This window comes from Eleutherodactylus coqui, chromosome 2 (genome assembly GCF_035609145.1).
Source record: "Eleutherodactylus coqui strain aEleCoq1 chromosome 2, aEleCoq1.hap1, whole genome shotgun sequence".
Taxonomy (NCBI): Eukaryota; Metazoa; Chordata; class Amphibia; order Anura; family Eleutherodactylidae; genus Eleutherodactylus; species Eleutherodactylus coqui.
The window spans coordinates 155,416,819-155,443,709 of record NC_089838.1 but is presented as its reverse complement, the minus strand read 5'-3'; the positions used below and the strand labels follow the sequence as shown (position 1 = coordinate 155,443,709).

General features: G+C 43.2%; 1 protein-coding gene across 2 annotated transcripts in view; it reads right to left on the bottom strand.

Annotated features, from left to right (window-relative positions):
- CAV1 (caveolin 1) overlaps positions 1–26,621 on the bottom strand; it is a 69,030-nt gene extending 42,409 nt beyond the window's left edge. Inside the window, exons 1-2 of one of the 2 annotated variants that reach the window (XM_066591806.1) lie at positions 26,475–26,621; positions 1,142–1,303 (exon numbers count right to left, since the gene is read on the bottom strand). In XM_066591806.1, coding sequence (XP_066447903.1) covers positions 1,142–1,303; positions 26,475–26,504 — 192 coding nt within the window. In that variant the 5' untranslated portion in view covers positions 26,505–26,621. Of the gene's footprint in view, positions 1–1,141; positions 1,304–24,115; positions 24,212–26,474 lie in introns of those variants that run through there. The other variant, XM_066591807.1, reaches the window with a different exon arrangement.
- Positions 26,622–26,891: the final 270 nt, after the last annotated feature.

The following is a 26,891-nucleotide window of genomic DNA, read 5'->3' as shown; positions in this document are numbered from 1 at the left end:
CATACTCGTAAAAAAACAAGAGCAGGTATAGACACCACAGACTGACTGCTACATGGATGAGCATTGCACAGGTGCGAAATACTGATGAACAACCACTCTACCACATATTGGGGTAAGTGGCTGCTTAGTATTACACTTGCACATAGATAAGGCATACACTGGGTGCTACTCCCACTGATATGTGTAGTGCACCATGTAGGCTTACAGCCAATTAATAACACCCCATATAATAGATCCCAGTGGGCTGCTCTACACATCAAAAGTAAACCACACTGGTACCGACTCCACTTGCCAGAAGCCCTTTTATGGAAACCCATAGCAGAGCGCAACGGAAGCTGGTGGCCAGGCCTAGACCAGCTCCAGAGATCCTAGCCACCCAGAAGTTCATCAAATAGAAGAACGCAAGCTTCGGCCATCCCCACTCCATAGCAGAGGTGGTCGCTTCCTCTAGCAATGAGCAGTAAACAGCTGGAAAGAAGAATAAAACTTTTCGAGAGAATGGGGTATTTTTGACATGCTTTAGTTTCACATGAATGGGATTAGTCAGATGGGAATACCCCTTTAAAATGCAACTTCCTAAGAACAATATTTCGTGCAGTTACAATCACAGTTATTTCTACATCAAACATAGCTGCAGGATTTATTCTCTGGGTTGGGAGCTGTCACTAAATGGACTGTGTCAGGAACTAGCCTTCCATGCCCTTCTCTAGTGTGCAGAGTAGAAAAAACTTTACATCTGATAAACTAGTTTATAGCTAAACAGCCTATGACTCATGAAGCAATGTAACAACCCTATTCCCAAAAAGTAACATAGTAAATAAAGTTAAGTTCTACATCAGCTGGAAAGTCACAGGCTGTCTATGTATAAAGTAGCAGTAGCTGTTCATATGCTTTATATGTTGCTGTCATAACATTACAAAGTAGCGTACAAAGTAATAGTAACAATTACGTACAGTTTTGCAAACCCAGAGATGTCGCACTAGCCTTGCCATATTAGCAAACTGAAGTGCCACCCATTGCTAGTAGAGAACAGGCACAATTCTACGTATACCCTAGGGCATCCTATACGTAAGCCTATATATATATATCTCAATGGCATTGTGAGGAAAGGAGGACCCTGTCCGTCACAGCCTCCACCCACCTTCACCACGTCGTCATTCAGGTGCTTGGGGTCTCTGTTCACCAGGTTGATCTCCTTGGTGTGGACATCTTTCTCGTTGATGTTGTCATCGGCCATGACCTTGTTGTTGGGCTTGTAGATGTTGCCTTGGTCTCGGATGATGGGAGTCGTATACAGGACACCCTGAAGTGTAGTGATGGGAGAGGAAGAGAAGAGAAGAGACTTTTAACAAGTGCCTAGCATAGATAGGAGGAAGCAGCCGCTTGTCAGTGTGAGCAGAGAAACTTCAGCCCAGTTAGAAGTAAGGCTTGGTATATAAGAGATCCCAGCACTACACCACACCCCTCTGTACCACAGCACCAGCTCTCTCCAGCAGGGGTCATCACATCGGGAATATTCCTCATTCCTCGGGGATTCCGAGCCCCCTCACCCCTCCCAAAGAGGCAATCCCTGCCTGTCACACCCTCAGAGTTTCCATGTGAAGCAGGAATTCAGCCTCATATATTAACTCTTGCATTCCGCCAGGAAAAGAGTGAACTTGTGTGTTACAAAAACAAGTCATTCTGTGCTAAAACTGAGGCAAACTTTCCTACAAGCAGAGATGTTTGTGTCATCAGATGCCCTGAAACTAGTGGGAATTGTGAAGAGCTGCAGAGCTCAGGTACATTCTGGAATTCCAGCTGACACACCTCACCTGAGTAGACAGCAGGCCCCCTTCACACCAGCGTAGGCGTATTTGCAGAATGAACAATGCTTTTTTGCGTGCGCATCGGCTTATTTTACTGTACTTTTTGTGCCCGCAAGGCATGTTTATTTGCGCTTGGCTAACAAAGACATGCCGATTGAAATGGCTAATTAATCGAATGAGTTCCAGATGTGTTCTTTTTTTCTGCGCAATTACGCAGTTTTTTGAGCATCTCCTAGCATATTTTGTGCGTATTTGCGTAACCCAATTGACTTTTATGGGGCCATTGGGTGCACAAATGCGCAGGAAAATAGAGCGTGCGGTGTTTATTTTTTTGGGCAACTGAAATTGCTCATTAAAAATATGCGCATATATTGTTCACATATTGAGCGCGCAAATTTTGCGTGCTCAAGTACACCCATATAAAGGAGGCCTCAAGCTGCTTTCACACCTGCATTAGGGCTCACACTCACTTGCGATAGAGTTTTTGCGAGGCTGCGTTTTTTTGTTTGACATTGAAATGCATGGAGTCTAATGTAGCTGTGCTCATTTGTGATGTTTTCATGTCTGCGAGGTTGCGTTTTTTTTGCGTGCTATGGTCCTATTTCTTTGCGATGTGCTATTTTCTTCTCGCCCATGTAAGTCAATAGAGTTCTGTAATATCGCATCGCCAAACGCATAATGCGTGCGAGAACTCGATGCGGTAGTGCTATGTTTTCTGTGTGGAATAGTGACTAAAGGGAAGGGCGGGTTTTTACAAGGAAACAGCAGTACGCCAGCAGTGCGAAGGAAGTTTGGACAAAAGCAAGACCATAAAAAAATGCAAGAGAGGCATTAAATACTCCTATCATGCGATGCGAGTTTTCAGAGAACAAAAACGCATCGCGATCGCACAAAAAACGCAAGTTCGCACATGCGCTATCGCTGCGATATTTTTCTTTTTGCAAATTGCTATTGCAAGTGAGTGTGAGCTCTTAGGGTCAGCTCAGGGTTCCCGTCTCTGTGCTCCCTTTTTGTAGGAGAGAAACTAAAAAAAAATGAAAAAAATTGGATCCGTATTTTTCCCGATTGTTTTTTTGTTGGATTTTAAAAAAAAATGGACAAACGAGAAGACTTCCATTTGCTTTCATTCTGTCAGATTTTTGGTTTTTTAGATGGAGAAAAAAACACTGCGCTATTCTCCACAAAAACGTAAACCTGCCGAAACAAAAGCAAACCGAAGACTTTCCGTTTGCCTTCCGTTTTTTTTAATCAATGGGGGAGAAAAAAGGATCAATTTTTTTCTCTTTTCTTTCAATTTATCCGTGCAGTATTTTGTATGCCATGTGTGAAAGCGCCCTTAGACTTTTTCCATCTTGTTAGATTCACTTCTGGCTTTGGCTCGAAGAAACTGCATGAAAAGCGTCCACAAAAACCTGTGTAAAACCACTGCAATGGTTGAATTTACAATTTGTGATCCCCTTTATTTCCCTCTGCTCCAGCTATAGCTGAACATGAGTGGAGCTAGCCAAAGGGGGCCTGTAATAGTGCCAACCACATTGTCTCCTTAGGAACGTTTCATAGGGCCAGGATTAGCCCATAGGACGCACCCAAATCTATAGCTGCGGAATTCTACATCTAAACCCGTAGGGCGAACTGCAGATTTTGACAGGGAATTGCAAGAGGATTTAAAGACATTTTCAATTCTGCACTAAAAGACACTGGTAATCTCCGAATTTTGGTGCAGGATTTCGGTGGCTTGCCTTTCATATGAAAGGTCTCTCAAGGGATAAATTCACAGATTTGAGTTTCGTTGCAGAACTTTTTGGGAGAGTCCTGTTCATCTAAATGGGGCCTGCAGAAATCCATCCACCTGCTGCAGAAACCACCCAAAACACATCTATGGAATGGATTTTTCAGTTGCACACATTTTTGAAACAACTCTGCCATGTGTGATCATACCATAATAGTGACAGATATGGAATTTGTTAACATCACTAGCCTCCATACATTGTCAGCCATACAGACGCCATAACAGGATCAGACACAGAGAACCCCATTAGTCCCAGTCCTATAAACCTCTAGCACTGTCAGCTGCACAGCTCACACAACCTTGACAGCTACAGAACTCTGGCCCCAGCTAGAACAGTCACTAATCTGAACCCCAACAATGATGACTACAATGAAAGTTACCAAGAGCAGCTGCTGACTGTAACGTCTGCCTCTTGTACCCAACATGGGAATAAAGGGCATTCATTTATGCAGGACGATTAGTTATTCTGTTCTAGACTGTACTCAATGGAAAAAGAAGAGACTCTCATGTTCAAATATTTGATTCTTCTGTCTACAAGGACCACGTACTAAGAAGTATCTGCCACATCCTTTAGTGACTGTATAAGCTCCATCATGGGTTAAACAATAGGGATGAGCGAGTATACTCGCTAAGGCACTACTCGCTCGAGTAATGTGCCTTAGCCGAGTATCTCCCTGCTCGTCCCTAAAGATTCAGGGGCCGCCGCAGCTGACAGGTGAGTTGCAGCGTGGAGCAGGGGAGAGCGGGCGGGAGAGAGGGAGAGAGAGATCTCCCCTCTGTTCCTCCCCGCTCTCCCCCGCAGCTCCCCGCCCCGAGGCGGCACCCAAATCTTTCGGGACAAGCGGGGAGATACTCGTGTAAGGCACATTACTCGAGCGAGTAGTGCCTTAGCGATTATACTCGCTCATCCCTATTAAACAATGAATAAGTAGATGACCTGTCTACATAAAAAGACAATTTGTTGAGCAACTTTATTGTGCTTTAAGAAATTTGCCTACAGGGATACATTTTAAGGTGAGAGGTGCAGGACAAATATATATTACATTCTCCACTTATGGTTTCCAGTAAGCAAAGCTGATGAAAATTCCCTCTTTTGGAATTAGAGATACAGAAACATAATGCATAATTAGCAGTTACGGTTTCTTGATTGAACAAAATGAGAAGTGTCAGACTCCACCCAGTCATATAATGAACATCTATATATCTTGACAACAGCATGTTGTCAGCCTGAGGGCATTATTATCTGAAAACTATATTTATCACCTTCCAACAACCAATTACTGAAGAATAAGACCAAAAAATGCACTGTTGCAAATCAATAGAGTTACCACTGTGTTTAGACAGATTAATTGTTACCAAAGTGACATCCAAATGATGAATTGTTGCTGAATACAGCAAGACAACAGCACAAGTCAAAAATATAAAACTTGTCATTCAAGCTTGCCCCTTGGGAGACCACAGGAGTGCAGTACAAAGGACTGAGGACGGCAACAAAGCCACTGGCCTTCATATTTAGAGCTAGTGTTCTCACTGCAACAGGCAATCTTTTAGATTACAGTTTATACAGTGTGGATAGTTGTAAGCAAGAGAAATGTTAGGTCCTTAATAAAATATACTAAAACTAAGCATGTTTTATATTGATAAAAAGGGGTCCTGAGACAAAAGGAACTATGTGGGAAATTTACTAAGACCGGCTATTTTAAATACCGGTCAATTTCCTCCGGCGCATGATGTGAGAATACACTCATTGTCAAAAAAAGTCCCTCCCCTAGAAGGAATTGTCAAAATTTCTATACGTGATTGTAAAATTGATATAAGTGATTACAATATCAGAGCAAAAGGATAATGTATTACATAAAACTGAACATATGAAGGGAGGCTCTAGTGCCCTGTTGCACCACCAGTAGTTTAGATACAAGATATGGCCGGGCATGGAGGCTCTAGTGCCCTGTTGGTCCGCCTCTAACCTGGATGCAAGATGTGATACAGACAGGCGTGGAGGCTCTTGTAACCTTTTAGGTCGCCTCTAGCCTGGATACAAAATGTGATACGGGTGGGCATGGAGGCTCTAGTACTTGTTGGGCCGCCTCTAGCTTGGATGCAAGATGTGATATGGGCAGTCATGGAGGCTCTAGTACCCTGTTGGGCTACCTCTAGCTTGGATACAAGATGTGATACGGGCAATCATGGAGGCTCTAGTACCCTGTTGGGCCACCTCTAGCTTAGATACAAGATGTGATACGGGCAGGCATGGGGGCACATAGGTACCGTATGGTATCCTGCGGCATATTGGTCCACATTTGCTGTAACGAAGCCTCTAGATCATGTTAACTTGTAGGCTGTCAAAGTTGGTATTGCAGATGGTCCCATACATGTTCTTTTGGCAATAGATCTGGCGACTGGGCAGCCACAGAAGGGTGACAATGTTGTAGAGGTATTCCTGTGACCCCCTTGTGTGTGCGGCTGAGCATTATCCTGCTGGAAAATGCCGCCATGAGAAGCAACACATGTGGCTGCAGGATGACCTAAACATATTGCTGAGCTCTCATTGTCCATCCTACCACTACTGCGGGTGACCGACTCTTGTACGTAAGGGCCCCCAGACCATCACACCAGCAGTGGGGGCAGTGTGCCATTCCACATCAAAGGCAGGATTGAGGTGCTCACGCTTAGGTTTCCAGACACAAACATGGCCATCAGCACTGCCCAAATAAAACCTGGATTTGTTGCTAAAGACAACACGGTTTCACTCCACAGTAGTCCAGTTTCATTATTCAGCCAAGTGTCTGGAAAAGGTTCCTGATAATCACATGGGCCTGTAACGACGGTGCCACCTGTGTCTGGATGGCAGACAATGCAACAGTTGGAGCGGCTTGTGCTTGTCGGACAATCAGATGATCCTCTCTACTGGTAGTCTGTCGAGGGGACATCCTGAGCCCGGTCGCCTTGTGTGCCCTCACACATCCACTGGTCCCCACACTTCCTAACTGCCTGGTTATAACGGCACAGGTGGCGGCAATTCATTGATTTGACCATCTAACTTCTTGCTTTTCAATAATGCGTCCCCTCTCAAACCTTTTTAACTGGACGAAATCTCATGTAGAGACACATCTAGTGGTTAACAAACTCTACATACATGTAGCCTCTAAGAGCCTTTTATAGGCCAAGGGTGGAACCACTTTTAGGGCCTCCGGTGACAAGACTGTTCATCTAATCACCCATAACTCTCATTATTTGCATATCTGCCTGAGATGTAACTGCATGCCGAGTTTTGCAGCAGAACGACAACTTCTTCTAGGGGCTTGATTTTTTAAAATTTTTTTTTTACAAAAAAGCTGCTATTGAGAGAAGCTACTGAGGCTATAGGGGCAGACAGAAACAGAGGACTGCAATGTCCATATGTGTGGAAGTGCAGATGCTCAAAGTTATTGCTGCATTTCAGAAAACATTACAACCCTTTCAAGAGCCAGGCAGCAAGTCATCAGGTGGGCAGAAAAGGGTATCAGTATAATTGCAAATTTGCTTGGCTAAGTATTGGTGTGGTATTTGCATGTTTTTTTTTAAAGAACATCTGCCAGGTCATTTGACAAAAGTATATTAGGAGATGCACACCTTTTCATATCTTAGGTGCATCTCGTCTCATCCGTGTACGCCTACATAGAAATGTGCAATAGCTGCGACTTGGCGTAGAGATCTGATATAATTTATACCAGCTTCTTGTGAAAATTATTCATAAATGCATTGGTCCTATGTGGCCACGCCACCTCGTAACAAGCCACAAGTTATCTAGGATCAAGTAAATTTGTAGTCAGCATTGAACTTCTCCAAGTAAGTATCCCACCATTCCAAACAGAGGAGGAACAGAAGTGCTACAGATAAGAGCCATATAACTCAAAACCTAAGTGAGTGTGCACGGTATTCTAACTGCACTGTGTTCTAAGTGTATTATGTATTGTGTGTGACTTGGGATCAGTGACTTTGGAGTCTGGGTCTTCTGAAGACAAGTTTAGTTTAATTGCTGCTTATTTTGGCATATATATTTTTTTCTAATCTATATGTACGATCCGGATTTAGAATGTGCTTCATGATTGACAATACTGTCCAGTTTATATCTTCTGCATGTATGCAGTCCTTGAATAGCCGTTCGAGGGTGCATACTGCTGTGCGAAATGTGAGCGTGTTGCACATTTGGAAGCCCAGATCCAAAATCTAAATGAGCAGTTTGTAACACTAAGATCCAAATGTAAGGTGTCTGCTCCAGTAAGAATGGCAATAGCAGCGCAGCGCAGATTAGACAGGTTCTGGAGACTCAATTATTAGGGAGATAGACAGGGCAATCTGACACAAAGACCGGGATCGTCGAACAGTGTGTTGTCTTCCTGGTGCTCGAGTTCGACACATCACGAATCAGGTTCACAGATTAACCGGAGGGGCTGGTGAGAAACCAGCATTCCTGGTACACATTGGCACCAAATATAAAGTTAGTTACAACAAATAGAGTTGTAGGAAGGAAGGGTTTGGGTTGCTGGAGAACTAGGCTGACTTTGCTGTTGACTACAGGCTCTACCGTAGGAATGGGCTGCATCTCAATGGGGAGGGTGCAGCTGTGCTGGGGTAGAAGGTGGCTAGAAGCTTGAAGGAGTATTTAAATTAGGGACTGGGAAGGAGGGCAATCAGAGAGATAGAGGGTAAGATAGTGTAGACAGTGACCTGGGACTAAGTAATGGAAATGGGGGTGGAGCAGTGGGAGGGGTTAGTACAGTTACAACGGGCAGAATAGTTAATAGTGATACACTTAAAATAAAAAATAACCAAAACCTTCTAAAATGTATCATGACTAATGCTAGAAAAAGAAATGGAAGTAATCATGACTGAAGAAAACTACGACATAGTGGGAATAACGGAGACCCAGTTGAATGAAAGCTGTGCCTGGGCAGTGAACCTAAAGGGTTATAGTTAGTTCAGAAGGGATCACAAAAACCAGGAAGGGGAAGGCGTTTGTCTTTATGTAAAATCCTGTTCAAAGCCCACACAAGGGGAAGATATATGTGAGGGAGAGGAACATGTGGAGTCTATATGGGTAGAAATACATGGAGGGAGAAACAACAATAAAATCATCATAGAGGTTTTCTATAGACCACCAAGTATATCAGAAGCTACTGAAAATCTAATACTCAAGCAAATAGATGAAGCAGCAAATCACAATGAGGTAATTATTATGAGGGACTTTAACTATCTGGATAAAAACTAGGAAGCCAAAAGCTGTGGATCTCATGAAGGTAACCGGATTCTGTCAATTACTAAACATAATTACCGTACTCAACTCGTACAAGACCCAACAAGAGGGATGGCCATTTTGGGCTTAATATTACCTGGCAGAAAAACAGGGCGCAGGTTGAGGAGCACCTGGGAAATAGTGACCATAATATAATACATTTCAACATTTTTATTTCAAGAGAGAGGTTTATGGGGAAGCTACAAAAATACTAAACTTTCGGAAGACAAAGTTTGACCAGCTCAGAGATTCCCTAAACCATATTGACTGCGACAATGTCCTCAAAAATAAGAATACGGAGAGTCATTGGATCTTGTGTATCTGGACTTTCCCAAAGTGTTTGATACTGTGCCGCATAAAAGGTTTGTATATAAAATGAGAATACTTGGTCTGGGTGAGAATGTGTGTAAGTGGGTAAGTAACTGGTTTAGTGATAGCAGTGCATGGGTATAAATGGTACATAGTCTGTTTGGGTCACTGTTACTAGTGGGTTACCACAGGGGTCGGTTTGGGGCCCTGTTCTGTTTAATATGTTCATTAATGACCTTATAGAAGGATTGCACAGTCAAATATCGATATTTGCAGATTATACAAAACTATAGAAAGAAATTAACACAAGGCGGTTGCAAGAGGATCTGGATAAGTTGGGGACTTGGGCAGAAAAGTGGCAAACGAGGTTTAACACTAATAAATGTAAGGTTATGCACACGGGCAGAGGAAATACATGTCACCATTACACACTAAATGGGAAACCATTGGGTAACACTGACTTGGAAAAGCACTTGAGGATTTTAGTTAACTGTAAGTGTAACTGGAACAAACAGTGTCAGGCAGCTGCTGCCAAGGCAAATAGGATCATGGAGTGTATCAATAGAGGTAGAGGGGCACATGATGAGAACATTGTTCTTCCTCTTTACAAGTCACTGGTCAGACCACACATGGAATATTGTGTACAATTTTGGGCCCCGGAACTCAGGAAGGATATAGCAGAGCTTGAGCATGTACAAATGCGGGCAACTAAAATAATAAAGGGAATGGATGGACTACAATACCAAGAGAGGTTATCAAAATTGGGATTATTTAGTTTTCGAAAAAAGATGGCTGAGGGGTGACATAATAACTATGTATAAATATATCAGGGGACAATACAGAGATCTCTCCCATGATCTGTTTATACCCAGGACTGTGACTGTAACAAGGGGGCATCTTCTACATCTAGAGGAAAGAAGATTTCTACACCGACATAGAAGGGGGTCCTTTACTGTAAGAGCAGTGAGACTATAGAACGCTCTGCCTGAGGATGTGTTGATGGCAAACTCACTAAAAGAGTGTCTTGAGCGATACAAGATTATATATTATAATCACTTATGACTTCAGAAGGATTGTTGATCTATGAAATATTCCGATTGCCAGATTGGATTCAGGAAGGAATTCTTTTCCTTAAATGGGGAATATTGGCTTCTACCTCATTGTTTTTTTCCCCTTCCTCTGGAATAACAGTGGGGGAGGAGGGGGGTAATAGGCTGAACTGGATGGACATATGTCTTTCTTCAGCCTTACTTACTATAACACTATGACAACATCTGCATAGAGTTTGTATGTTCTCCACTTATTTGTGTGGGTTTCCTCTAGGTATTCTAGTTTCCTCCCACATTCCAAAAACATACAGATAGATGAATATAGATTGTGAGCCCCAATGTGGAGAGAACCAAATATTAAAGTGATGTAAAGTGCTGCATAATATGCCTCTGCTATATAAATAAATAAAGATAATTGGTGAAGCAAATACAAAAGTAAGCACAATCCTTGAGACCTTGAGAGATGCTTTCTTGTATGTCTCTGTTGTTAGGTTGTCCTGGGATCTGTAGTTCTATGGGTATCCAGGAGCACACCTTCACAAGTATGGGATGTTTTAGCTGTCTGGGTGTGGATTTCTCCAGCCAGCCAATCCCTACTGGTCTGCTGCATATATATACTAGCCTCTTCGTCTAGAGGGTGCTGGATTTCTCATTTCCCTTGTGTTTGCATCCATGTATGTTTCTTGGTATGGTGAACAGTGACGTGTTCTATGGTCTGTGCATGGTGTATGAACAGTTCTGTTTTGTGTGGGATGCATTCTCTGGTGTGCAAATGTGAAGTGTGTCCTATCTGCTTGGATTGTTTACCATCAAGGGTGAGACAGGTTCCAACATGGGGCCGTCCCTATTGGAACAATCATCCTGCTTGCAGGCAGGATTCCTAGGGTAAGTTGTCTTGTGAGAGTAGGGACCCATGAGACAATAAGGACCCTTGTTGCAGGCTCATGGGCTTAAGTGTCTTGGCCAAAATATGAACCAATACCTTGTACAATATCTATTTCATCTGTTTATGCATGCAGGTATGCTAGGTGAGTGTTTTGGGCATTTGTCAGTCAGCATGTATGTTTGCCCATGAGTCTCATTCGCAGTTCACTATCTTTTGGGGTTCCGTGTGTGCATTTGCGTGAAGATTTCTGGGGACAGAATGGTGGAGGGGAAAACATCATAATTAACGCCTCTACTGTATGCATAGTACAGCTCTGTCTTTTATAACGAGTATAAAACTCAATTTTTAAGTTTCTTTTATTTGAACATTGTTTTCTAAGGAGTTGGTGGTCTCTAAAGCAGTCATGTAAAAACCTCTGTGTCCAGACTGTGAATGAAATATCTCCTTTCTATCAAGAGGAAATCTTTGTGTATTATAGTGTCAAAAACGAACCTAGTATTTAATAGAACCAGTCTGAAATGGAATTTATTGAAACAATGCAAACCTTCTTGGGATCAGACCAAAAAGTAATTTTTGCTAATGGGAAATGACCTTTGCAGCCATGAATGAAACGTCAAATTTCTGCATGTAGAATAGCATAATGTCTAGTGAATATGGCGGGTTGTCCTTACAACTTTGTTTGAAAATGTGATAATATGTGGGGCCTAAAACAGACCTCTTCCCAGAGATGTGTGCATTTCTTAGATCTGCCCTTAATCAATAAGGCCCATGGGCAAGTTCACTCACTCATGCACATGCATGTGACTGGTCCCAGGATTCACTTGTACTTCAAAACTGTAGGGATTAACGCTAAAATTGCACTAATTTATTTATTTTTTATAAATCAATATTTATTTGAGTTTTTTGACAAAATATACTCATAATACAATACAATACAATGGAGTTCTAGACTCCGAAGACAACGTGCATGACAGCCTTACAAAATATGCCCTGATAACTAAAAGACACTTTTCAGGCCGACTCTGAACCGTCCAAACAAAATGAAGTGGAGCGGTGCTTGTGAGCTGTGGAGGTTTTTCCTACTATAATGCAGGAAGCTACGTATGTTGGTCTCCACTACCTTTTAACAAAATGCAGAACTAACTAACACGGAACGAACAGGGGGGCAGGTAGACGGGGGGAGGGGGGGGGTGGAAGGCACGGAAAGGTTGGAAGAAAAAGGGGGGGGGGAGGGAAAGGGGATAAAGGCCCACTCCACCTAGTCACCAGGTTTCCACACCACTGCCCTCCAGGGGGACCATGTCTCAATAAACTTATCGTGTGTGCCCTTGGTCCAGCTCGATAACTCCTCTAAATTGGCAAGGAGGTTCACTCTGTCTCTCCAAAGCTCAATTGAAGGGGGATTTTTCTGTTTCCACAACGTGGGGATAAGAGCCTTAGCTGTATCAATGAGTAAAGCAACCAATTTGTGCTTAAGGGGATGAAAGGCCGGGGACGGCCTCCACAGGAGAACCACCTCAGGGGAGAGCGTCAGACTCGGCAACATCTGCTTTAGGATCCCCTCTAGTTCCCTCCAAAAGGAAGTAATGAGGGGGCACTCCCACCATATATGTAGGTATGAACCAGTATCCAACTCGCATTTCCAACAACAATCCTGGGCCAGTAGTTTATGGTCAGCCAGCCATTGGGGGGTTCTATACCATCTTGCTAGAAGTTTATAATGCGCTTCCTAGGAGGTGACGCATGGGGAGAGTCCAAAAGCAGTCTTCAATATGAGTTTACTCTCGCTAGGAGTTAGGGATATCCTGAGCTCCCTTTCCCATGAGACAAGGAAGGCAGGTTTCGTCTCCCTCGGGGGGGCAATAAAATGTTTGCATATGTAGGAGACTTTTCTGGTAGCCAGATTAGATCCTTTCAGCACCGTCTCGAAAGGTGTAGGGGGCCTGACATCCCTATGTCTTCTTAAGAATCCGTTTATGATTTTTAACAGGTGTGTGGATAATAGGAGCGTGGTTGAGCGATTAGGGAGGATATCCTCCAGGGAGGATAAGGGAGCCTGATGTGCTATAGAGATCACATCCTGAAAGTTTTTGTTTTCTAGGAGCTTCCATACTCTCACTGAACAGGGATCTAACGTAATAGCCATATATCTGTATAGTGCAGATAGCGCCGTGTATGGTGAGGGGCTAGGAACCAGAGTGTTCCCCAAAGTAGACCAGGTCTCAAGAGTCCCCCTTAGGAGCGGGTTCCTCCTCCTCTGCCCCCCCCCCTCCCCCCCTGGGAACCAAAGGTCCGCGTCAAGGGTCGGGCCGTAGGCCCCTCTGGCAAGAAGCTGAATCATGGGGTCCCTGCAGGGGCATGCTAGTTCCATCCAGTGGTCTAGATGGGCAGCCAAGTAGAACTCTCTTGGGCATGGTAGGTCCACTCCCCCCTCCGAGCGCCTCCTGATCAACATGCTATGGGCCAGCCTAGGCCTCTTTCCCCTCCAGATGTACCTGGAGAAGATTGAACGGAGAGTTTTGAAAAAACTGGAGGGGATAAAAATTGGTAGAAGCCTGAGTTTATAGAGGATGATGGGAATAACATATGATTTTAATATATTTTTTCTTCCCAACCAGGATATGAAGGGCTTATCGTAGGCTCTCAACAATTTTTTGATTTTGGGCAGAAGCGGGAGGAAGTTAGTAGAGTATCGGTCCTCGGATTTTTTGGTGAGCTTTATGCCCAAGAAGTCGATTGTTGAATCCGTCCAAATGAAGGGGGAATTATTTTTAATGTCCCTAAAACGGTTAGGGGGATGGATATGTTTAAGGCGATTGATTTGGCTAGGTTGATTTTAAAATTGGAGAGTGCACCGAAGTCCTCCAGCAACGAGACTAGGCGGGGGAGGCCCGTCTCCGGGTTAGTAATAAGAAAGATGATGTCGTCAGCGTAGGCAGTAGAAGAGAGCTTCTCCCTACCGACATTCAGGCCTTGTATCAAAGGGTCTAACCTTACTTTCTGTAGGAAAGGTTCAAGTGCCAAGATGAATAAAGTAGGTGAAAGGGGGCAGCCCTGCCTTGTACCGTTATTTATATTGAACGGAGGGGAAAGAGAGTCATTAACTTTGAGTCGAGCGTAGGGCGTCGCATATAAGGAGAAAATTGCTGCTATAAATTTGGGAGGGATGTTGTAGTGCTTTAGGACCTGCTCCATGTAGGTCCAGTCGACCCGGTCGAATGCCTTTTCGGCATCTGTGCCAATAAAAGCGAGCGGGATGTTGTAAGTTTGGGAATAACTGGCCGCATGGAGCAGTCTAAGGCAGCTATCTCTACCTTCTCTGCCCTTAACAAATCCGGCTTGTTCGGGATTTATCAGATTCGTGATGTACTTTTCAAGTCGCTTGGTAAGTATTTTGGCCCAAAATTTTATATCAAAATTGATGAGGGAGATAGGGTGGTAGCTCCCGCAAGATTCAGGATCTTTGTTCTCCTTATATACTAAGGTGATATGCGCCTCTTGCGCCTGCTTAGGTAGAGGAGTACCGTTCAACAAGGAGTTAAATAGTTCGGTTAGTTTAGGTATAAGTGTGGATTTGAAGGCCTTGTAGTAACTAAGAGGCAGGCCGTCAGGGCCAGGGCTTTTACCCGGTGGGGAGGAGTTTATCAGTTCTTCGACTTCTTGGGCAGTGATAGGGGTTAGCAGGTCAATCGAGTCCTCCTCTTTTATTTTGGGTAGGCTGAGTTCTTCAAGAAAAGAGTCTATCCTTGCCTTAAAATCTAGGGTGGACTCTGGAGAGAGAGGGTCTCTTAGGTTATAAAGATTGGAGTAAAAACTTTGAAATTCCCTAGCGGTTTCGGGAGTAGCGGAGACCGTCTGACCCGTTGTCGTTTTGATGGACTTTATAAGGTTTCTCGTACGTGCTTTCTTTAGGATCGCGGAGGTATATTTGCTTCCCCTGTTCCCCTGAGCATAATTGACATGTCTAAGGTACAGGTGCTTCTTATTGTATTTCGCCTCAAGGATGAGTTTGAGTTCTCTTCTGCAGGAAGCTAGTTCCTCATCGGAGGACTTATTAAGAGTTTGTTTCGTCGCGCGTTCGAGTTTAGAGATTTGGGCCAGTTTATTGTCAATTTCTATTTGCTGTTTTCTTTTTGCTCTTGTCCCTGCTGCGATCAAGAGCCCCCTCATAAAGGCCTTGTGGGTCTCCCATATAAGTGGGACAGACAGGTCGTCCGACTTGTTTAACTGGAAGAATTCTTCCATCATATTTTTTAGTCGCGTTCTTTCCTCCTCTTGATCGAGAAGGGAGGGGTTGAGTCTCCACCTTGGCAGGCGAAGGTCTAGGTGTACCGGGGCATGGTCAGTGACTAATATTGAGTCAATCAGGGCTCTCTCTACCTGCTGGAGGAGGGAGGATGATAAGAAGACATAGTCAAGGCGCTGGAAGGAGGAGTGGACCTGCGAGAGGAAGGTGTAGTCCCTTTTAGTCGGGTTCCAGTATCTCCAGCTATCTATCAAATTCATCTCCGCTAGGGTACAAATCAGTTTGGCTAATTTCTTTTGGGGTATACGTGACTTTCCTGTTGAAGAGTCCACTATAGGGGAGAGAGTGAGATTAATTGCACTAATTTATTTGACTGCTTGTGTCATAGATGGGAAACATTGCAGAGCATTTCCTGTGTTGTCTGGCATTTCGCCTCCCTGGTTGGATAGGTCTGTATATTGTGTCTAGAATCCAGCTGAAAGGGATGTTCTGGAGGAGTGGTATTAGTTTTTTGTATAATACTATATATAGATAAATTTATCAAGATGGTTGCATTTATCTACAAATTTAGCTCTTGAAGGTGTATGAGCTCCTTTTAGGGACATAAGATCTTGAGTTGCAATTCAAGACCTAAGATCATAGAGTACAATTGCAAATTGCTACACATCCTGCATCTCATACATTGTTGAGAGAAATCCTACAGTCCTACAGATGCACTGCAACATTCTCAATATGTAGCAGCCTACAAACTTTTCTAATAACTTCCAGAGGTGCTCCATGGCTTAAATGTTCTGACAGCATGCCTATAATGGAAATTATTAGGCAAGTTCTTTCCTGTTATGAAGAGTATGAGAAGTAGGTTCAACAAAGTACTATTATAGAATTCGAAGGCAAGTCAATACATTAGTATTTTAGTACAGAAACCTGTCAAAAATTATTTAATACGGATAAAACTTTCAAAGAGTTATCAAGCTAAGCAAAAAAACAAACTGCTGCTATTTGTGTAAAGCAAAGAAAAAAAAGAACCAGTACTCACTTCTTATTCTCTCTGGCACTGCAGTTCTCAAGATCCCCCATAAGTCTCCGTTTAAATAGAGATAGCAGTTACATTTCATACCGCTGGTGGTCCCTGCAGCCAATCAGTGGCCACAGCAGTCACATGATGTACTCATGACATCATAGCATCCAGCGCTGAGTGGTGATGCCAGTAGTATAGCATGTGACCACTAATCGGCTGCAGTGATCCTATGCTGCCTGCTTGTAAGCAAAGACCGTGATGGCCAAGGCAGAGTGAGTGCTGGATTGTTGGAGGAAACAGGATGTGAATGCAAGTTCTTTTTCAATTTAACACAAATGTGGATGTTTTTATTTATTTATTTGTTTGCAAAGTTGGATAATCCCGTTAACATGTATAAGCTGGCTCTACCTCCCCTCCTCTTCCCCTTACTGTTGGGGTCCCCCAGGGCTCGGTCCTTGGCCCCCTTCTCTTCTCTATCTACACAGCCCCTATTGGACAAACCATCAGGAGTTTTGGCCTCCAATACCACCTGTACGCTGATGACACCCAGCTATACACCTCTGCCCGTGACATCTCTGCACCCTTCCTCCAAAACATCACTAACTGTCTGTCCGCTGTCTCTAACACCATGTCCTCTCTCTACCTAAAACTAAACCTCTCTAAAACTGACTTACTGGTATTTCCACCCTCCACTAACCGACCTCATCCTGACATCTCCATCTCAGTGTGTGGCGCCACCATAACTCCTAGACAACATGCCCGCTGCCTTGGGGTCATATTTGACTCTGATCTCTCTTTTGCCCCCTACATCCAATCTCTGGCCCGAACATGTCAGCTGCACCTCAAGAACATCGCAAGAATCCGCTCTTTTCTCACTGTGGAGACGTTAAAAACGCTTATTGTCGCCCTCATCCACTCCCGGCTCGATTACTGCAACTCGTTGCTGATCGGCCTCCCCTGCACCAGACTCTACCCTCTCCAGTCCATTCTGAATGCGGCAGCCAGGCTCATCTTCCTGTCCAGCCGCTACTCGGACGCCTCTGTCCTGTGCCGGTCACTGCACTGGCTGCCCGTTAAATACAGAATTCAATTCAAACTCGCTACCTTCATCCACAAAGCCCTCCACAGTGCAGCGCCACCCTATATCGCCTCCCTCATCTCAATCCATCAACCAGCCCGGGCTCTCCGCTCTACTAATGAAACTAGACTGAGTGCCCCTTTCATTCGAACTTCTCATTCCCGCCTCCAAGACTTCTCCAGAGCAGCACCGGTCCTCTGGAACGCACTACCAAAGGCTACCCGAGCAATCCAGGACTCGCAGAACTTCAGGCGTGCTCTAAAAACGCACCTCTTCAGGGAGGCATACCGCATTCCCTAAACAAACCTCTCTGTACTCCGCCTGATAACATGCTCCCTGACCTACTGACTGCAATCCCTGCTAGCCATCATAAACCGCTCCTGCAGTCACACCGTTTCTGCCGTCACACGGCTAAATGTCTGACCATTGTCTATGTGTATAGCATCGCTCACTCTCCACCTCGCCATACCATGCACATCTCCAGCCCCTTTACCCTCTGTATCACCCCATTACTTGTAGTATGTAAGCTCGTTGGAGCAGGACCCTCACCCCTATTGTTTCCATCAACTGATTACTATATGTAACCGTGGTTCTGTAATGTTTGTATTTTGTCTTTCTGTATTCCCCCCTGTCTATGTAAGCGCTGCGGAATATGTTGGCGCTATACAAATAAAGTTTATTATTATTATTATTATAAGCCTTAAAAGCCATTTTTTGTATTTGCATTGAACATTGGGATGGGGATTGTCTCCATGTTGGTCATGCACTTCACCCTCTCCAAGTCTGTCTTTGCTTAGTATGGAATGAAGCTGACTTCTACCTATCCTGAGTTCATTCTGTAGGCCTAGGCCCACAAGAAAGAAGCAATTCTCCTGTTGTACAGGTACATTGTTTACTGTGGGGACCCATCTGAGTGAGGTCACCTTGTCGTGGAAGATGGGCTCACAGAATTATATCAAAATGTACCACAAATGTATTAATATTGCCAATCTGGCAGTAATGCAATTTGAAATAATAAAATATTACATATACGTAGACAGGATACTGCTGAACCTTTGTGGTTGCTTTTGCATTGCAGTAACAGCACATTTATGTCACCTTGTTAGGAAGTGCTGACTAATGGTCCTTTCGCTTCTATCACTGTTGGCAGTGCATCCTGCATTCACACAGGGAGGTGTGCCGCCAAGAATTTTCTGCCTGCAGGCAAGATATGATCAGCCAATGAACAAGCATTTGCTCGCTCATTGGTTGATCGATGCCATTTACACTGGACAATAATCTGGTGAGTCAGGTTTCTAACGAACGCTTGTTCATGATGATTGGCCTGTGTAAAAGGGTCTTTACTTTTGTATTGTGCATTTTTCATCTTTATTTGATGCATTTTACAATATTATGCAGCGGTTGTATAATACATGGCGCAGAGCATCATGAGGCCATTGTAGCCAATGTAATTAACTAGTTAATATTTTAAATTCACCGTAAGAGACATTTAGAGATCTAGATCTACAGTTGTGCTGCTTACAAAGAGCTTTTTATTTGCTTTAATAAGTATTCCAGTTACCAAAAGTTCAATGGCTCCATCACTGGGAATCAAAGATCCTGCAAAACTGAGCTATTCAACCAAGCAGTTGAAAACTCTGTGCTATATTAGCCACATGCCAAATCAAATGGTTACAGTCTACTGCCAAGATATGATTCCTGGAACATCTCTGTAATTAGGTGCCCAGGACATTGCGTTTCAACAGTACAATAAAGCAGCAAAAGACCCATATTTTGGGTGGGGTTCTTCTGCATGTAGCATATTTATAATTAATGGGCCTTTTTATGTATACGTAATTCGATAATATAGCAGGGATATTGAGTTATGTCTGCAGGCGCAGGATATATAACAACCAAGGCTATATTATGCTCCATGTGCAGTCTGTCATGAACAGCTCCTGGACAGATTCAAAGGGTAAGGGCAGATTTTGAATTCTTCTCAACCCTGCAACCTTCTTAACAGATCGCTCCCACTTGTAAGGTGGGCAATTCTGATAATAAGTGTGTATTACGGAGTAGTCGTAGAAGGGTATAGAGTTGACTGTGTTCTAGAATTTTTCAAAAACATTCTTCACTGTTTTCGAATGCGTGTTTGATTTAATACCTTACTCCTTTGTGTTTCCTAATAACGCAATGTTTACAGGATATGTCATTTCTCTGTAAATGTTTTATTATTTTGAAGGCCTTAGATCCTCTTTTCATGTTTTCACAAGTAGGAAATTCTTGGCAGATTAAACTATCCACCGTTGGCAGCCACCCACTTCAGTACTTTCTGACATTGTTTAAGAAAAAAAAAAGCGACAGTTACCAGAAAGAGGGCATTATGGAAAATACAGGGTGCCTCTTAGTAAAAAAAAAAAAAGTCTTAAGCAATCTATTGAAATCTATTGGCCAGGAAATTGGTGGCGGTCCAAGATCCCAAATCCACTAATATGATCTCACATGTATTTATTTCTCTTTAAGCACCCTAATTTATATTCCTTGTTGTGTGATACTTTCAGGTAATAACACATTTGACAAGTTCTCTTTAAAGTACTAAATCAGCACAGCGTATGTCGTAAGAGACTTAGTAACTGAAATGGATTTGTTTTACTATTTATACAGGGTGTCCCAGTTAATGTTGTGATAGGGCAAATAGTGAGGTAGGCTTCACCACATTGCTGGTGCCTTCAAATTGCCAAGTTTAAGTAGTTTGAAGCACTAGTTTCTCTGCAAGATGATGGACTTGCTTCCTGCTCCACCTGGAATCCAATCACATTCTCCTGCTGCCTATTTAAACCAGCACCTCCCTAGGAAAGGTGCCAGTGATAGATTTAGGATGTGCCTAGTTCTTGCTGCTAGTTTGTACTTTTCATTGTCCTCTTTTATGTACCGACTCACTTTGTTCCGCCAGCTCTGGTCATCACTGGTGACTATTCTACTGACACTGCCCTTTTCGAGGTGGGTGCTCTACTGTCTGGTAGAATAGTCGGTGCCATGACAAGCATTAAATAATGCCATACATGCAAGCAGAGTTATGAAATCTCCCAATAATTTATGCTGAATGTGGACAAAATGCCAGAAGGGCACGTGTTTGGAGAAAAGTACCCGAATTGTCCAAGAATATAATTAATGTATATCAACTGATTTATCCAAGTTGTGTCATACGATGCTGGACACCTCCCGAGATGGAGATGGCAACAACATGGCTATGTAGTTACAGAGGCCACAGTGTTCACTTCTTTCTTCAAGTACAGTCCAGCTTCCAGACAGCAGGAAGACACACCGATTTTCCAACATCCAAAGTGCATCAGATTTTGAAGGAGAACAATCTTTAACCATATCATAAAACCCCGCAGCAACAACTGTATCCTGCAGATTCCGGGCATCACATTTTTTACTGGCTGTTATAGAAGATGGAACAGGATCTTTATTTTACAACCTTCATCATATGGAGTGATGAGTCCATATTCAGCCAAGATGTGGCATTCACCATGCATCTCACTCCAAAACAGCAGTCTGTGTATGGATTCTGGCTTGGCTTTCAATTCCCAGTTATTGTTACAAGGCTTGTATAAAGAGTCTAACATTGACTTGCAGGAATGCTGCTTTCCAATAGGTGGCGCTGCAGAGGTATTGTTCCATCTCACTTACATACATAATCAAGATGTTTGTGGAAGATGGAACCCACTTGCGGTTATGGCATGTCGCAACCAGCAATAGTTCAGAATTAATATCTGGCAGGGCATATTTGGCCAACTGCTAATCGGTCTGGTGCTTTATGCAGAAAACTTTTTCTTGAGAACGATATCTGCAGCTCATTCAGCAACATGTTGACGTCTTTATTGAAGAATTACCCATTTTGTGTGACATACTTTCAGCATAATGGTGCCCAGTCGCAACCCATTCGAAGCTGGCAAAATGATGCTTTTATGGGTCATGTCATTGCATAGCATAGCGGTCAAACTGCATGGCCTGCTTGTTCACCAGATCCCACACCACTTGATTTTTAAATTTGGGGGAAGCTGAAGGGGGTAGATCATGCTACACCTGTGAATGACATCATCACTTTGTGTCAAAGAAAAATGGGGGCAGTTGGACAATTAACACCAGATAACTAATTGCTGCTGAGCACCAATGCACGTAGATGCATAGTTCTGCATTAAAGCAGAAGGACATGCTGAGAACTTGTTGATATAAACTACCATATATACTCGAGTATAAGCCTAGTTTTTCAGCACATTTTTTTATGCTGAAAAATCCCCCAGTGAGGTAAAAAAAACAACAACAAAAAACCCGCAATACTCACCTCCCAGCCAGCGTCTGTGTCCCCGGCGTGATGGTCTTCCCTGCAGTGCGGCAACCTGCTTAAGAATTCTCCCCGCTCAGCTTTGAATTCCCCCCGTGAGCGCTGTGATTGGATCGAGCGCCAGCCAATCACAGCCGGCGCTGGATCATTCACAGCCATTCAGTGGATGACATCACTGAATAGCTGTGATTGGTTTATCGAGCGCCGGCTGGCGCTCGATCCAATCACAGCGCTTACTTACACAGCACTGATAGCGGGGGAATTCAAAGCCGAGCAGGTAGATGACAGCGGGAAGAATTCTCAAGCAGCTTGCCGCACTGCTGGGGAGACCATAGCGCCAGGGACACAGATGCTGGCTGGGAGATGAGTATTGCATTTTTTCTTTACCTAGTATATAGTCGAGTATAGCTAGGCTTATACTCGAGTCAATGAGTTTTACCAGTTTTTTGTGGTAAAACTTATTGACTCGGCTTATACTCGGGTCGGCTAATACTCGAGTATATATGGTATTTGCTCTTCCTGCACTTGAATCATGCAGTTACAAATAAAAATATATTTTATGCTTAAATTAGCTTTCCATACATTAAGTTTCCTGGTGATGCCTACCTCAATTTTTGCTGTCTCAGCATTAACTGGGGCACCCTGTATTTTGAATACACTGATTTTTGTAAAAAATATTATGTAAATTCTACTCCTGTGGTTTACTCTGAAGCTACAGAGACAACCTTTGTGTAATAATCCCATTTGTCCAGTGGAACGATTGTCATTGAAGTGCAAAGGTGTTGACAGTTTACTTGAAACAGTACAACCATTTTCTTAGTTACTTTGCAAGTGGTTGAGTTTCACCACTGCTAAACAAATTTCACCACATTCCTTCTGTAACGTAAAGCACCATTTAATGCAACATCTGCTATTCTGGAAAATTAGAATTCTTTCAAATAGCATTGCAGAAAAACACAACAATTCATCATTAAGGTGAGAAAAGAAAATGATAACACCTGTATCCTTGTCTACAGGAAAAGTAGTCCCGCTGGTGATGTGAGAAAGGAAATAGAAGAAACAATAAAGTGATAAAAGTAGGTGTTCCCAAAAAGTCACGTCTGAAACTGTTGTGTTCATTTCTTATTCACATTTATGTATCAGTAATGAAGAAAATGACTGGTAAATTATGAAAATCGTTTTTATGTTTTACCATTAAGAGAGTAAAGACTCTCAGGTACAACTGAGATAAATAGGCCCAGCCACAGTGGGGCATAGTAAATATGTCAGAGGACAACTCTGCCTGGCGCTGGAGATTATCAACTTTTTGGGGTTATTTTTTCTAATCATTTAGAGATTATGTTAGCTGTGTGTACATCATCATCAAGAACTGAGTTTCTGAAGTAATTACGAGTAAACTACTATTTTTATACAACTTCTGTGCTAGGCCCAAGGTCCCTAAGTCTGACACTGGATGACACGGGGACCACAGTTTCACTCACAACAATATTTGTTTGGAGTTTCTTACCCCAGTTTTATCACAGAATTCTTCTGGGTATTCTCCTTTGACCCTATAATCATGTAGTGACAGGCTTCTCACAGACTAAGGTTGCCCTCACATGCGCGTATTGTCATTGCACAGCATGCACAATTTTCCCACGTGTGACATGCAATACCAATAGCCCATTGGTTGCTATGGAGCCATTCACACCTCCGTTTTTTTCGCGTGCATATTACTTGTGTGAAAAAATCGCAGCATGCACTATCTTGCTGCATATTACGCGTGCATACACAGCAAGATAGTGCATGGGGAGTGGCAGCATACACAAGTAGGCATATCATTGCATACTTGCTGCATGTGACAGATTTGCGTCTGGCATTCTGGCACACACGGTCTTATGAGCCCAGCCATAAGCTCCCCATACACATTAAGGAAAAGTCATCGGGACTGGCCGACTGTTGTATGTGTATGAGGACTCCTTAACTTTCCCCCAACAGATATTGGGTGGAAAAAGGATCAAACACATTGAATTTTGATGTCTGATCCTTGTTTCTCCCGGAGATCTGTCTAGTTGCGGCTTTCTCCACTCTCCCTATGGAAAACAGAAGAATGCTCAAGCAAGCCAAGCCTTCATGTGTATGGGGGATTCAGGAAAAATAGCTGTCAGATGAACTGCAGCTATTGAGGGTGTATGAACACCTTTAGGCATTATATATAGGCTATTGTGTTTCAATTGCGCCTAGATAAATGAAGCCAATGCAAAACAGATATCACGCATGCCCATACTAGTTATACCTAAATACAACATATTTTATCGTGTAAATAACATATAAAATATATCTCTTCCTACCTTTGCCACCTGGCTCATCACAGTCAACAAGAGAGACAACCTCTAGCTTGTACAGTACAGTACTCAGTGGGACAATCCTTCCCAATCCCAAGAACACATCCTGTAACTCCCATTTGCATGAGAGATGTAACCGCACATCTTCTAGAACAGTGACCACTAATATAGCACACTCACTCAGCCCTTATATGTATTTCTCATAGACTATAATGGAGAGTGATCACGTATGTACACCGACACAGGAGGGTTTTTTTTTACTGTAAGAGTGGTGAGACTATGGAACTCTTTGACTGAGGACGTGGTGATGGCGAACTTGATAGAAGGCTTTAAGAGGGGCCTGCATGCCTTTCTTGAGTGTTACAATATTGCATGTTATAGTTACTGACTACTGCAGAAGGGTTGCTTATCCAGGGATTATTCTGACTTCCAGATTGGAGTCGGGAAGGATTTTTTTCCCCTTAAATTGAGAAAATTGCCTTCTACCTCATTGGGAAATTTTTACCTTCCTCTGGATCAACGTTAGTGGGTAATAGGCTGAACTAGATGAACATATGTCTTCCTTCGGCCTTACATACTATGTTAACATGTTATTATGTATGTAAATCACTTCTTAGCTGCTGAGGGTAGCAGGAGATTAAATGTATAGTATGAACTGGTGAGGAAGGCAACAGCCGCATCTAAGGCCCACAAAACATGCTAGCCTGACCACCAGAGATGAGCGAACGTGCTCGTTTAGGACAATTACTCTATCGAACATCGCTTTTTTCAAGTAACTGCCTACTCAGGCAAAAAAATTCGAGGGGCGCCGGGGTGGAGCGGGGGGTAGCAGGGGGAGGCTGTCTCTCTCCTCCCCCCCCCCCCCCCCCCGCAACCCTCCGCTCACCCCCGGCGCCCCCCGAATCTTTTCGCCCGAATAGGCAGTTGCTCGAAAAGAGCGATGCTCGATCGAGTAATTGCTCGTTCGCTCATCTCTACTGACCACCAATAGCTTAGAACATATGAGCTATATCATTATATCAATGCACATGACCAATTTACAAGATCATCTGGGACTACCCTTTGTGCACTAGAAATGCTCTGTGCTTGGTACTGTTTATTTGACCATCCCATATTTAATAAAGTGCTAGTTCAAGCCTTCCATTATGAAACACATTGGTATGTACTAAACAATCCTCTTGGACCGCACTGCCTAGTTTACAGAACTGAACAGAGGTTGTGTCAATGTGTATAACGTGATTTGCAGTGTAGGCCTGAGATGAGTCCTTGGGGCCCACCTCAACAGGCGTGATATGTTTGTTTAATAAACTTTATTCGGAAAGGACCAGAAAACCATAATCAGTAAAAATTTGCATGCCCTTTACTGAACTAAGCAAGTTTTTCTATAAAAGTGATTTAGCTTTGCAGTTACATTTCCATTGCACATAAATGTGTATATAGCTACCATTAAGTACATAAGACAGCATGTTGTATGTGTATAAAGTTGTGCCTTCAAGTCAAGCACGAAAAATGACTACCCGGAGGCAAAGGGAGGATGTATTACACCCCTGCCAATAAATGATAGGTGAGGTTTTTATTGTTCTGTTGCAAAACCATCCCTGCAAGCATCTATACAATGTTAATGCACTGCTCATGATCAAAAACGGAGCCTAATATACTACTTAAAGCATTATGTTTAATCAGCATTTCCAGGGTCCTCTCACTAGTACCAATGAACTTAAACCACATCAATCCACTCTGCGGAAAAGGGAGAGGCAAAACTACTATGTTTCTCCTATAAAATGCACTTTGAAGGGTTGTAGGGAAGAGCAGCATTGCCAGTGAAACCCTGTAATTTGCTTTTCTCAGAAAACAACACCGTTTTTTCCATCCACGCAGCCCGCGACGACTCTCAGTATACATAGAACTGCCCCGACTATGACGATATCAGCACACCTGTGCAAAGTGACTGCTTTTCCCAAACTCCTTCTCATTCTACGAATGGGAACAAGAATGCCAAGCCGGATTCATGCAGAATAAATACTCTGTCAAGAGAGCCAAAGTTGCATACCATTCTCTACTCCCCCGAGCATAGTTATATATTTTTTTAAGGAGGTAACAACCCAATGTCAGGCATATCAGATGAAAATAATCCTGCGCAGGGTAGTACCAGCTAGAATATTTAGTTTTCACCGCAAAGCCCTGATAATCTGCACGTTTTCATGTCATCACCTGGCTCGTAGATCATTTCCCTTTTATTATGTGACAGGTACATAAGAATGTAAAGATCTCAAGAGTTTTACAAAGAAGGCGTCTATCTGAGTTAAGTCCCAATAATTCCCAAGCCAAAGAAGACACTATTTCCACATGCACCGAGCAGTCCTACCTCTTCATCTATGTATTTGCCACCAGACATGCTGTCCTTCAGTTGCCAGGAGCTCTGATTGAGATTTTAGTGAGGTATGATTTAAGGGAGGAAGATCCTGCATTGTGTAAAGGCACAGCTAGGAAAGGAGGGGAAGGAGGTGGCTGAGAGCATGATTATTGCTGGCCAACTTCCAATGTTTGTTCTGCTTGGTTTTGGCTTAGATGAGAGCCCTGCTGAACTCAGACACATCCCTAGGGCTCGTGAAACACCAGAGAACGAAATAAGGTGCTGTGAGCCACAAAAGTTTTCGCCCTCCATAAAACTCTGATACAAATGCACTCTGTGGCTCATCTGGCGCACACATTACCTTTCATCCCTGAACAGAACAGTTGCTAGTGTGAATTGTTAATTCTCTGGGTTTCAGGGATGTTGAAA